Below are 14,179 nucleotides of genomic sequence, written 5' to 3'. Positions count from 1 at the left end.
GGGGTACAGGAGGAAAGGTTTCCTTGAATCTTCTCTCCTTCCTTACCCACCCATGCAAGATTGAATGCAGTTGAAGCCTTAAGAATAGGAAGATAGTCAAAGTGCAGCAGATGCATGAAAATGAGAGATGTCTTAATCCAATCACTAAATCTATACTTCCGCAAACTTTGGAAAGTTCAACTCCAGATCCAAACTTCATGACTTGGGCCCTCTCTAAGAAAAATGGGCGTATAAAGAACCTGGATATAAATGGCAGATACATATAATACATTTTAAATGTAATATAATAACACTTAACACTTATGCTTTTATTTCTAGATTTCAAAGCAATTTACAAATATGGATACATGTTGTTGTCTCCACTTTACAAATAGACAAGTTAAGGCAGGCAGAAGTGAAGTGACTTGCCGAAGATCAAATAGTGTGTCAGTGGCAGAGCCTGGAAGAGAATGCAAATCTCAAGATAACCAGTCTGGAGCTTTATCCTCTGTGGTGCTACTTGAATTTATTTTTCAGTAATTGATTCTTCCCTGGCCTGTGATAAACCACTGAAGTGTTGCAGCTTGTTTACATTGGTGGTGGTATTTTGTGATCAGAGGAGTAGGTACTCTTGCTTTTCACTGATGCTCAGAAAATCAGTTCAGTGAGATCTACGTCCCAGAGGCTTTAAGCAAAGTATTCCCAAGGTATATTAGACTTTCAGATAAAGACCAGTGTTTACTTCACAACTGACTTTTATTGTTCTCTGGTAATTGTCTGAGTTGGATTCATTGTATGTACTGAAGTCTGACTAAAATATATTCGGAAGAGCAAATGGTGATTAAATATAGTTGCAAGTGCTCTGAGCCAGGAAGGAGTTAAAAGTGAGCTGCTCTTATCTTTGACTTCAGTGGAATATAGTTTATTGATTTAAAGCTCTCCGTAAATGATTGTTGGAAACCTTTAATGTGTACCAGTGCATTCAAAAAGCACACCACAAACACTGCTTCCTTTTAAACAGTGTTTATCTGTTGCCACCTCCAGCCCCTCAAGATACCAAAACAAAGGCAAAATCCAACCAACCAGCCAGCATGGAAAATGTGGGCTTTACCACCATCTATGAAAATATAGAGAACGCTGGCCTCTATGAGATTCCTGATTCAGAGGAAGCAAAAGAGGATCATCTTTATGAGCAAGTCCATGAAGACTCAGCATCTCCTTCTTCCACCACCACTCCAGAAAGCATGGACATCAGCTGTCAGGAGAGCCCAGAACACAGCCGCAGTAATTCTGTCTCATCTCAGCAAGCAGCTGATGGTGAGGATGGTTCCGCTTCCTCTCAGCAAGGGGCTGAAGAGGACCAGCATCGCCAGGAAGAGATGGAGATGATGAGCCCAAGGCCCAGTGACGAATCTGTAGAAAGGATGGTGTTTGGAAATAAAATCCCATCTCCTACTGGATTCAGTCTTCGTAAGAGCCCGGGCACTTCCCCCACCTTCCCAACTTTCACCAGATTTCCAGCTAACAACAACTTAGGAGAAACTGACAACTTTCAGAAGGAGTGTGAGATTTTCCTCTTTGTTAAGGTAAGGGCTTGTGCTCCTAGACATGTACAGTAGCATTAGAACCAGAATCAATCCAAGTATCCTCAGCCTCACTGAAGTGTGCGCTAAAGTCTGCCCCCAGCTCTGCTGCTGACATTCTGCATGAAATTGGGCAAGTCACTTATCCTCTCTGTGACTCCCTTTTTCCATGTAAAATGGGGATAATACTGCTTACCCACCCATGTGTATTGGTTTTGTGATCTTTGTATGAAAAGTGCTAGAGAGGCCTGATCCAAAGCCCATTGAATCAATTAAAAGACTCCTATTCAATGGGCTATGGAACAAGAGCTATACATATTAATATTCTAAAGGAAAACAAATCTTCAAAATGAAGAGCAGCAGGGAAATTCTTTCCCATGTTCATCTTTGGAACAGATCCAACTTATTTATTACAACAAATTGGATTAAGTTATTTCTGTGATGCAGATTTAAAGTGCCTATTAGTGAAATTCAAGTCAGGTCTGAATCACTAGGGAGTCAGTTTCACTCTTTCCCTTGTTGAGTTTCTAAATCACATTCACCTAAGCTCTTGAATAAATGTTGTACTTTCCTTCAGAAAAACCTTTCTTTACACCTCCTTTCTCAATATTGATCAATCCCAGTGACTTCAATGGGACAACTTGGGGAGTTACCCTTATCCATGTTGAATATCCCATATCAGAATCTGGCCCTAAGTGACCTGAATATTTTGAAAGTAGAATATGAGTTTGTGTTACCGCTAATGCTCTCAGCAATTTTAACGTTTGATATTGAGCATATTAAGTAAGAACATATATAATGACCTTTGCATTGATGTGAGATAGTGAGAGGGAAAGGATTGTCTTTTACAGTCCCCATCAGATAATATGGTATTGTGGCCTCTCCTTAGCTGAGGTTGCAATCAGCTGCCATTACAAAGTCCCTATGCCTTTGGCTTGCAAAATTAGTTTGGCTGGGAAATTGCCATATTTTCTTAGAGGATAAAGGAGAACACTTCTGGACAACATAAATGGATTAATCAAACTGTTTTCCACCTACAAGGCATTAAAATACTATGATTTGAACATTTTTCTTTTGTTTAATGTTCCTATCTCTCCCACTAGTTAAAAAATGTTTTGTTACTGTCCCTCCAGTTATCCTAGTTATACAGTTAAATCCCCTTGAAAATTCATGCACTGTTAATGATTTTTATTCATAGATTTTTAAGGCCAGAAGGGACCATTAGATCATCTGATCTGAACTCTCATATAACAGAAGGCCTCCGAATTTCACCCAGTTACCCCTGTATTGAGCCCAATAATTTGTGTTTGACTAAAGCACATCTTTTAGGAAGGCATCCAGTCTTCACTGGAAGAATCCAGCACTTTCCTTGTGGATAGTTTTGGGTCCACTTTTTGTTCCCATTGATGCAAAGAGGCTTTTGCCACTGATAGCAATGGGAGCAGGCTAGGGCACTATGTGTGAGAGCAAGTTGTCTTCTGTTTGGTTACTGCTTAGAAAGAACATAAGAATCCATCTGTACTGGACAGCTAACAGATATCTTCCTTTACCTCAAGTGGCAATGGCTCATAGTACTTGATAAGAAGGTGTTTATTATGTGGACGCTGTAAGATTTTATGATGTCCTTTCTCATTCATTTCCGTGCTTATAAGTGCTTAGGTTTTGTAAACAATGTAATAGTTAAGTATATTTTGTTTCCTTAGGAACTTTAACAAGGCTTTTAAACGTTTTTGGATCTTGGAATTACTACTAATTGTCCCTCAATTTATTCTTATCCTCATTGTTCCAAGAGCCTTCTCCTCTGCAGCTTGTGCCCTTTTTCTCTCCACTTGTTCAACTCTCCATCTCATTTCAAATCTCAAGCTGAAAACCAATCTTTCCTTCCTTATCTATACTTTGCTCACTTCCTTATATGAAACTTACAGGTACTCTGTGGAACATTTTGGCATACAAGTTGCATGGAAGATGCTAAAAACCCTATTGTAGTTCAGATTTATACATGTGAAATTCAGCTAATCATTAGCACGGCTGATTAAGCTGATGCCAGGAGTGAGTGGGATTCATTCAGAAGAACAAAGGGGCTGATTCTCTTCTCACTTGCTTCTGTGTAAGTCAGGAGCAACTTCATTGAAGTCAGTTAGTATAAAACAGTTATAAGTGAGAGGAGAATCTGGACTAATGAACCTGAACTTAAAAAAAAAAAGACAACCCCCTAGCCCCATGAACCAGATCATCTCTTATGTGGAAATTATCTGAATCAGGGACTGGAAACTCTGACCCAGATCATTCCTTCCCATGGTAAAACCTCTGGAGGAAGGCTTTAGAGGAGAAAATCTCTGCAAGGATTCCCTGGTGGAAATCCCTCCACATCATCTTGTGGGATGGGCAGTTGTACTGGGAATCAGTGCAGGAATCAGGGGTATCTGCAGAGGACCAGGTCCATCCTCACAGTTGCCCTGTTCATGTGAACTGGCTCTGGCCCCTGGTGGCTCTTCAGCTCCCCGGCAATGTTGCTCCAATAGAGCTGTGTTATGCTATACAAAGCACACAGGATCTTTTGCAAGAGAGAAGGCAAATACGCCATATTTATTGAAAATACAACAGTTAGCATATGCTTTTCAGTCACACACACACACGTACACCTCATGCACGCAGTCCTGCCAGTTGATGTTTTTATAGTTACCAGTCTGTTGTAGCTCGAGTCAATCTAATGGCCAGTTAGACTGAACACGAGTGAGGAGCTGGGCTCTGTCAGTCGTGATCTGATGCTCTGAGGTTTTGGCAGACTGAACCCAGAGTTTCATGGCAAAACACCCCAGCTTTATACTTGTAAATTCCCATTTGAGTCCATGCATTTTGCAATATCATCCTGTAATAATTAGTCCTTAAGTGGTGGTAATCTTGGGGTTTTCTGCTGTTATCATTTGATGGTTATTGTCAGGCTTTCCATCGTTATCTCCTATTGTCTTGCCTTTGTGGGTGATTGCCTCACCTCTGAGGCCATCAATGCAGCTAACATGTTTAGCATCGGATACAATGGATGTTTTCTGATGTTTCCAAGTGTCTCACTTTTTCTTGACCATCTGGACATTTGTGATGGCTTTCACACCTTATTTTTTCTGATGCATGCATTCCTCATTCACACAAACAATCTCTCTCAGAGAAGACAGCAGTATTTTATATTCAGCAGAATACATTGTAAATTAAACTTCACTAAATCTTGTGGTCAAAACAGTTTACATTGTGGCTCAGGCCTCTAACATTCCTTTAATCTAATTAACATAGACACAATACAAGATCCTGTCTTTTACTCACTAAACCTTAAACCAAAGAAATGACTAGAGGGCAGTTTATAATGCATATAGGAAACAAGATCCCAGTCTCAGACAGTCATTCCTTTCTGTTACTCGAAAAGGGTGACTGGCAGAATTAATTCAAAGTTTACATCAATTTTTATAGTACAATTATAAAATCCTGTCCCTATAGCTGTGCTAGCTGGCACTACCCCCTACCCCCCCATCTGCAACCTCCCCTGTGAGAGTGGTCACCAGGCTGTATTATCTTTTCTACCTAAGCAAGATGGAGCCAGCTCTGGCCCCAGTTCTCCCGCTCTTGCCTCCAACTGACTCCCCAAAGTGGAGCAGAATCCCACAGAGTACATGCACAGGTTTCAGAGGTGGTAGTTGTTTCCTACCTTTCCATGCAGGAGAAGAGAGATCTGCACACAGAACCATTGTGGATGGTTAGAAGGGGAAAGATTAGGATTTCTATGTGATTCATTCAGGGAGCTTCCCTGGTGTTTTTCACTGCTATGTGGGTGAGGAGAATGGCAACTTAAAAGGGTTCAGAGTAACAGCCGTGTTAGTCTGCATCCGCAAAAAGAAAAGGAGTACTTGTGGCACCTTAGAGACAAAACAGAACACCACTAGCCGTCACCTTCAGCCCCCAACTAAAACCCCTCCAACGCATTATTAAGGATCTACAACCTATCCTGAAGGATGACCCAACATTCTCACAAATCTTGGGAGACAGGCCAGTCCTTGCCTACAAACAGCCCCCCAACCTGACGCGAATACTCACCAGCAACCACATACCACACAACAGAACCACTAACCCAAGAACCTATCCTTGCAACAAAGCCCATTGCCAACTGTGCCCACATATCTATTCAGGGGATACCATCACAGGGCCTAATAACATCAGCCACACTATCAGAGGCTTGTTCACCTGCACATCTACCAATGTGATATATGCCATCATGTGCCAGCAATGCCCCTCTGCCATGTACATTGGTCAAACTGGACAGTCTCTACGTAAAAGAATAAATGGACACAAATCAGATGTCAAGAATTATAACATTCATAAACCAGTCGGAGAACACTTCAATCTCTCTGGTCACGCGATTACAGACATGAAAGTTGCGATATTACAACAGAAAAACTTCAAAACCAGACTCCAGCGAGAGACTGTTGAATTGGAATTCATTTGCAAATTGGATACAATTAACTTAGGCTTGAATAGAGACTGGGAGTGGCTAAGTCATTATGCAAGGTAACCTATTTCCCCTTGTTTTTTCCTACTCTCCCTCCCTACCCCCCCCCCCCCCCGATGTTCTTGTTAAACCCTGGATTTGTGCTGGAAATGGCCCACCTTGATTATCATACACATTGTAAGGAGAGTGATCACTTTAGATAAGCTATTACCAACAGGAGAGTGGGGTGGGGGGAGAGAAAGTCTTTTGTAATGGTAAACACCCATTTTTTCATGGTTTGTAGGTATAAGAACATCTTCTGTATTTTCCACAGTATGCATCCGATGAAGTGAGCTGTAGCTCACGAAAGCTTATGCTCAAATAAATTGGTTAGTCTCTAAGATGCCACAAGTACTCCTTTTCTTTTAACTGAAAAGGGGTCTCCACCTAAAGATTGGGAAAGCATCTTTCTCTCTTCTGCCACCTGTGATTGTTGCAAAATAGACTTCCCCTTCTGTCATCTCCATTACATTTAGGAGCTGAGCCCTTGGACAAACAACAATGGATACTTAATAATGGACAATGTTTCTAATACAGCCCACCAAATCCTAAGGTTTCTGTGCACCAATATATTTTAGAACAAATGAACTATTTATGAAATGATAAAACATGATAAAATCAAAATAGGGGTGGCCTATTTTATCTGTACTCTGTTCCCCCTTACTTGCCCTGATGTCCCATCTGGACTCTGCTATTCCTGTTTTTTACCATCTGAGCTTTGCTCTCTATCTGGTTTACCCTTGTTCCCTGCAGTTGGGCTCTGCTACCTCTCTGACTCCTCCCAAGGCTCGGCTCTTTTTCCCTTTTGGTGCCCCCGAGGCTACGCTCACCTCCTTTTTTAATTGCCCCCCAGTGGACTCTTCTCAGAACCTAGCATCTCTCCTGATAGGGTCTGCTCTCCCTGGCTGTGCTCTGCTTTCTTTATGACTCCCCCAGTGGCTGAACTCTGTCCTTCCTTTGGGTCCTCCCCACAGCTTGGCTCTGCTCGGTTGGCTCTCTGGCTGTGGAGTCTGATTGCTCCTCTGGGCTGGATGGAGTGCTGTGTCTGGCTCACCTTAGTCAGGTTTGCTGGATGGCTGTTTTCAAACTGTTGTCATCCTCTTCTGGGTTTGCCTTCCCATACACTTGGTAGCAATCTGAAAGGACCCTTCCCTTTGGCAGCAGTAGCCCATGTGCACACATACGGACACAGATCCCTCTCTCCGTCTGTCCCTCCCTCCTTCCAGGCAGCAGTAAACCTTTGGGACTGGTCAGAGATGTCAACCTCAGACAAAGATGGCTGCTGATAGAGAGCCAGGGAGAAGGAACCAGAAAACAAAATGGCAGCCAGATCATTGTATAATCTAGAAGTAGCTCATTCCAAACTCAGTTTAGATAGGAGAATAATTGCAGTTTCTCAGATAGCTGTAAATGCTAGTGTATGCTGACTCTTTACTGCAGTATCAAACAGTCTCAATCAAATTTCATGATATTTTATGGAATTAATTTGCACCCTTTTATTATTGAATGTACCCAGAAAATGTTAAAAAACATTAAGCCAGTCTTCCTCTTAATTCATCTTTCGATGAGTCTTAATACTCAATGGATTGTTCTGGATTTACACTAGTTTAACCTGGAGCAGAATTCAGTATGTGATCTTTATCAAGAAGTTCACAGTACTTCTAACAATAAAGAGTACAACAAGCATTAACCATGGAGACATTTGTGTCAGTCCAACATGTCTGAACTTGTCACGCCCACTCAGCACCTATTTAATAAACCTATGGTTTCTTCAAACATAAGCCCTTGAAAACTGAAATATGATCAACATACAACTTAGGATACTAGTCACATGGGGCAGCTTGATTTAGATGCAATTTTGTATAGAAATATAGCCTCTTCAAACCCACAATACGCGCAAATTGTGAGCATTTTTTGCCCATAGTGTGGTTCCCTATTCAGCACTGTGCACTTGTGCTTGCTGAACTCCTGTGCTCTTAGTGCACAAGCAACCTTAACTTTGTCTTTTCCTGAGGTTTGAGTGCTTTACTTTGCAGCCTTGATGTTGTTTCAATCTACATTTTTGTATTAAATTTGAATAATATTTTATCTGTTTTTAACAGTTCTTTGAGAAATGAGCTAGGGTTCATATCCTCTCCACTCAGAAATATGTCCTTAAAAAGCACATTTTGCACACCAGAAGCACAGTTCCCTATCATTTGAGTCAAAGGAGAAACCATTTTCCCTGTTAGCCATACGGGGCCTGTGACACACAGGTAAGCAGTTTAGATTACATCCAGTAAAGGACAATGGTACATATGGACAGTATTACAGTATAAATATAACACCAACCCATGCAGTTGTTACACAAATGGGAAGAAGGAATAAATAATTAATAGGAGAGGGGAAAGGCAGCCTCTGGAGAAGGATAGGAATACTTGTGGCACCTTAGAGACTAACAAATTTATTTGAGCATAAGCTTTCATGAGCTACAGCTCACTTCATCGGATGCATGCAGTAGAAAATACAGTGGGGAGATTTTATATACACAGAGAACATGAAACAGTGGGTGTTACCATACAGACTGTAAGGAGAGTGATCAAGTAAGGTGAGCTATTACCAGCTGTGGGGGGAGGGGGAGCTTTTGTAGTGATAATCAAGGTGGGCCATTTCCAGCAGTTGACAAGAACATGTGAGGAATCGGGGGGGGGGCGGGGGGAATAAACATGGGGAAATAAACATGGGGAAATAGTTTTACTCTGTGTAATGACACATCCACTCCCAGTCTTTATTCAAGCCTAAGTTAATTGTATCCAGTTTGCAAATTAATTCCAATTCAGCAGTCTCTCATTAGAGTCTGTTTTTGAAGTTTTTTTGTTGAATTGCCACTATTAGGTCTGTAATCGAGTGACCAAAGAGATTGAAGTGTTCTCTGATTGGTTTTTGAATGTTATAATTCTTGACGTCTGATTTGTGTCCATTTATTCTTTTACATAGAGACTGTCCAGTTTGGCCAATGTACATGGCAGGGGGCATTGCTGGCACATGGTGGCATATATCACATTGGTAGATGTGCAGATGAAGGAGCCTCTGATACTGTGGCTGATGTGATTAGGCCCTGTGATGGTGTCCCCTGAATAGATATGTGGACACAGTTGGCAACGGGCTTTGTTGCATGGATAGGTTCCTGGGTTAGTGTTTTTGTTGTGTGGTATGCGATTGCTGCTGTGAAAAAGGATCAAGGTTGTGAATTTGGATATACAGGAGACAGGAATTTCACAAGGACAAAGTCTCTTTTAAAATAAATTCTGGTCAAGAAAATGATGGAAACTGTTTAGAAGTTTTGAGACAAGGATGAATGTTATGTTATAGTCTGTGATCACTATCTTATGATATGTAAAAGGAAAATATCCTGCAGAATACAATACAATTTTCAATATATTACATCTTACTTTAAAAAAAATAAAACAATCAGAAGGAGAGCTGAATAGCTGGAAGAATGAAACAGATTAAACACTCCATTAGTATGAGCATTACTGATCATTGTGGTGGTTAGCAGGGTCATTCTGAGAACTAAATGCTTCTCTCAGTTACCTACACAGGAATCCTCAAAACTTCACTCGGAATCGCATGTGTGAATTTGAGGGCAGAAATTGACCCTAACCACTTTGTAGATTAGCATTTGAAGTCTTATCTTTTAACTCTCTTTCCATTGTGACAATTAGATCTGTTCATTAATTTTCTCAGGAGTTTATCAGCCATGGGACTGATCCTACAATGTGTTGAGTCTTTCCTGCAGGTGCTGAAATCCTTCAGCTCCCTTCAAAAGTCACTGGGAGTTGAGGGCACCCAGTACTTCATTCATTATTTCCAGGATTAGGCTGTTACAGATTAATGGAGCAATGGTCAGAGATTCTGTCTGTTCTCAGCACATAAGGACGGGCATTTTAATTGTTGCAAAGTGAAAGTTTGTTTGTGAGATTACACTTATTGAAATCACATACTTTTCCATTTATTAGTTTCCCCATGGCATATGAAACAAATGTAGATTGTACTGAGAGAGTTTCATTTTTAAATATTTACTGATGTTTTGGGTTAATAAATCACATGCTGTAAACATTTAGTGCTAGAAAATAGGCTCGAGCAATGATGCCCTTTACCCATCTTAAACAGGTAGTAATTTTGATGCCTATAGGAGCATGGCTAGTTAAGCACGCATAAAAATCATGGAGTGTTGTTGGACCACTGAATCAAGATGAACATTTGTAATTTTCAATGGGAATTTTGTGTGGGCAGCTTCTATTAAGGCTAAGGAAATTTACACAAATGGGAGTATCTCTTTCACATTGGGCCAGATTTTCAAATGCTGGTTTGTGGCCACAGCATGCAATCACAAATAACTGCAGGTGCAATTTTCAGCGCATAGTAAAGAATGCTGGAGCAAAACTGTATCTGCAGTTATTTCCTCCAGCAAATTTTTGCACACACAAAAACAGAGGTCTGGTTAAAACCAGACTGAAAATTTGCCTCTATATATGAGGATGAAATAATTATAATAATTTGGATTTATGACATTTTAATTTTTAAAAAATTCTTTATAAATATTCGCTATAACACCTCTTTGAAGTAAATAAGCAAATGTTTTCCTGTCACATATGAGCCAACTGAGTAATGGAGAGGTTGAATGATACGTAACCAGCTCCTTGGGGTCCTTTTAAGTTAATTGAACAGCTTGAGCAAGGGAATAATTGAAAAGCTTTTTTTCAGAGAGCTCCAGTTATTATAATACCAAGACCAAGTTGTGATAGAGACTCAAGTTAACTAAAACAATGAAAGTGGTGGAAATGACTGATGGGAAAGTCAATGTCCTAACATTGTAACAGATTTGTATAAACTCATGTTGGCCCGTTTTTTTAAAAGTATTTTGGCATTGCTGTGCTCAGCGGTGCAACGTCTAACTGATTTAGGAATCTAAATCTCATTTTCAACAGGGATTTGGAGTCTAGGCTCCTTAATCAGTGGGCTGTTGACTACGGCCTTACCCCACCAGTAGTCTGGTTGATTTCAGTGGGTCTACTGGTGCAGCAAAGCACTATGCAGCATGAGTAAGGGCATCAGAACTTTCCCTTTGGTAGACTTTATCCAGTTTATCTTTGTCTTTCATGTTTTGTCCTTTTAAAATCTTTTGCTCTGATTATAGAACCTAGACAAAGCTCACCTTCCCATTCTAGTGTCTTCCTAAGAAACATTTCTAACTGTAGCTGAATGACCAAGACCACCACTATCTCTCCATTAACAAACAGCCATAATTCAATATTATAGCTGCAGAGTTAGCATCTGCCTTCAGGCTTAATGAGCATTGTATCACTCATAGTCTTGGGGCCTGATCCTGATCTCTCACTTGAAAGTAGGAGTAATTTTTTTGAAGTCAGAGCATTATACTGTAAATTCAGTGTAAGGGCTATCACCATCTGCCCCGTGGTCTCTAGTAGCCTACAGAGCAGGGGGACTCTGGGGTTTGTCCACAGCATGGCTGCATGATATGCTGTTGCTGCCACTTTATCAGACAGTAGGATGGTTCCCTTTTAAGTTTTAATGTCTCACCCAAGAGGAAAAACTGACTTTCTCATCTATGTTTCTCATCTGCGACAGTAATCCTCTGAGAGGAGAATTGTGCTATGGTTCTCTCTTTACAGCTTGATTTATGTTTATGCAAATTGTTTTGTGTGCATGAGAAGATTAGCAAACTGGCAATTCTGTCCCAGCTAGTCTGGTAATTATGAATGGGAGGTTATCTGTTATGAACAGAATGTGTGCTTTAGTACCAAGGCACAGCACCTTGCTTAATCTTTCGGGTACAAAGGGTAAAAAGCTTTACTCCTCACCTCCACTGAATGCATGTCCTGTTCATGCACTCTGCAGATGGGCCATTTCTCCCTCTGGAAAGGTCCATGAATCAATGTGAAACTGACATCACTGTGCCACTTCAGCTGTTGGCTCCAGCAGAGGCTTGGCATAGTACAGTAGCATAGCAACAGCTTTAAAATATGGAGCTGTATTGTTTAGGAAGCTATTACTGCACTGAGATTTTAGTGACGAGAAATGAAGTGCAAGTATGTGGGTCACAGCAAGGGAAACTGAAATGAGAGTCACTTGGTTGAAGGAACTCAGCATTTCCCTTCCCTTATTTTTACTCTTTTATATTTTAATTCTCTCTTTGACATTTAAAAATGGCATTTCCCTCCCAACCAATTGTGTTCTTTTCCATGTAAACACCTTAGTTGTTTCCATGAAGATTTACTGAAGCTTTTATTTGTGTTTTGGTTACTTTCTTTTTGATGATATTGCTGAGGATGACATCTGTGTAGTAATACTGTGCACTGCTAAACAGTTACTGTGTCCCTCCCCCCCAGAGTTGGTTGCATTTCAGTGGCAGGTGAATTGATTGCTAAGCATAGTTTGTACGTTGAGTACCATTATAACCTTAATGTTTGCTACCCCAGCTGCATTAAACATGGTATCATCCTGCGTTTAGAATAGGTGACATAAAACAATCACTGTGGTTTGTTTTATAATGGTGCCCACTGTATATGGGTTACTTATGTGTAAAGTACCATGGGATCCTGCAGTATGAAAGGTGTCAGAGAAAGGATACTTTTAAAATAGCCATTTAAAATCTAGACTACATCCCCCATGAGATCCTCTTCTTCTGTTCTTTCAGTGGGCTGTGATGACCCAACATCCTAATGCTGATTTGATGTGCCAGTAGTTGGGCAACCTGGTTTAGTTCAAATAAGAATCAACTCCCACCTAACCCCTTTTTCCTGAATGGAATAGATGAACATTTTTTGTTTGGTTTTGAAGACTGGATAAAGCTTGGCAAAGACCTCGTCCTCACTGGAATTATTCTTACTGACACCAGTTCTAGACCTGGTTTGTGTAGGATTTTAACAGGAACAGTATGCAGAAAATTGGTGTGTTGTTATTTTGGGCCTTGCCCCGATTGAGGGATCTTTTCCACCATTTTATAATGTATTTGTTGATCTGTTTAAAAATATTACATTACCCACGTTTTTGCCCCTCGTTAACACCATGACTGAGTGGTTTAAGAAGGGCCTATGACGTGATAACTTTTGAGCACCTTTGTTTGTTAGGTTTTCTATCAGGATGTAAACAACTACCATTAAGAGTACTTAATAACCGTGCTTATATACGCCTATTTAATGACCTAGATTATGACTCCTCATGCAGCTGCTCCTGCTTTAAAGAACACAGCAGCAGATGCTTGGATCCTGACTGAACCTTTGGTTTGTATCTGAAAGCAGGATATTTATGTTTAGACTTCAGTGACTGTTTCTTTTTATAGCACCTTGGATGTATTTGTGTGTGACCTTATTAAATGTTACTGCATCACTCGCAATGTTGCCATACATTTGTGACCTTAGTGAAGATGTAATAACACAATAGAGATGGGCCAGAAATGTAAATTTGGATTGGGCATGAATCCAATTCCCCGGAGTTCAGGGGTCTTTGAGCCCAGTGTTTTGTGTCAGGCCCAACTCTAAATATAATAGCATACTTTACATTTCAATAACAACCTTCATCCAAGCATCTCAAAGCACTTCATAAACATTAATAAGGTAAGTTTCACAGCACAACTCGTGAGGTTGGGATATGTTGTCACCCCTACTGTACAGATGTAAAAACCGAGGCACAGAGAGGTTAAATGTCTTTCCCAAGGTCACACAGAAAAACTATAGCAAAGTCAGGAACAAAACACTGATCTTCTGGCCCATAGTTATCTGGATAAATATAGAATCTGGGAGAAGTGGAGAAGTTCAGATGACCTCTACTTCCAAAATATGACTCACTGATACTGCAATAACAGTTTGACAGTCCGCACTCTCTTTATTTATCTAAATTATGAATAAACACATCATTGCAAGTGGGATAGAATGTGATGAGCAAATCACACATTAATAACATCCACAAGGCTTTATTTAATCTCTCATGCATTTAATAGTTTATTTCTAAATTTGAAATTTCATTTACTCTGGCACGTTTTCCTGTCAACAGCTATTGCTTTTCCTAATGCTCCACACCTTCT

At 40.4% G+C, this 14,179-nt stretch overlaps 1 protein-coding gene across 1 annotated transcript; it reads left to right on the top strand.

Moving 5' to 3' along the window:
• The first annotated feature begins 796 nt into the window (after positions 1-796).
• On the top strand, positions 797-13,355 carry LOC144262537 (uncharacterized). Its single transcript, XM_077812428.1, has 2 exons — positions 797-1,565; positions 12,794-13,355. The coding sequence occupies exons 1-2, from the start codon at positions 1,071-1,073 to the stop codon at positions 12,839-12,841; spliced, it is 543 nt and encodes a 180-aa protein (XP_077668554.1). The 5' UTR covers positions 797-1,070; the 3' UTR covers positions 12,842-13,355.
• Positions 13,356-14,179: the final 824 nt, after the last annotated feature.

Source organism: Eretmochelys imbricata, chromosome 3 (genome assembly GCF_965152235.1).
Source record: "Eretmochelys imbricata isolate rEreImb1 chromosome 3, rEreImb1.hap1, whole genome shotgun sequence".
NCBI classification, from domain to species: Eukaryota; Metazoa; Chordata; order Testudines; family Cheloniidae; genus Eretmochelys; species Eretmochelys imbricata.
Note: the sequence above shows the minus strand (reverse complement) of the source record. Positions and strands in the feature narration are given on the sequence as shown.

Bases quoted from the DNA above. Each gene is read 5' to 3' on its own strand.
- LOC144262537 (XM_077812428.1), top strand. From the start codon at position 1,071: ATGGAAAATGTGGGCTTTACCACCATCTATGAAAATATAGAGAACGCT. The intron at 1,566-12,793 runs GTAAGGGCTTGT...CTGTTCTTTCAG, and splicing joins AGATTTTCCTCTTTGTTAAG to TGGGCTGTGATGACCCAACA.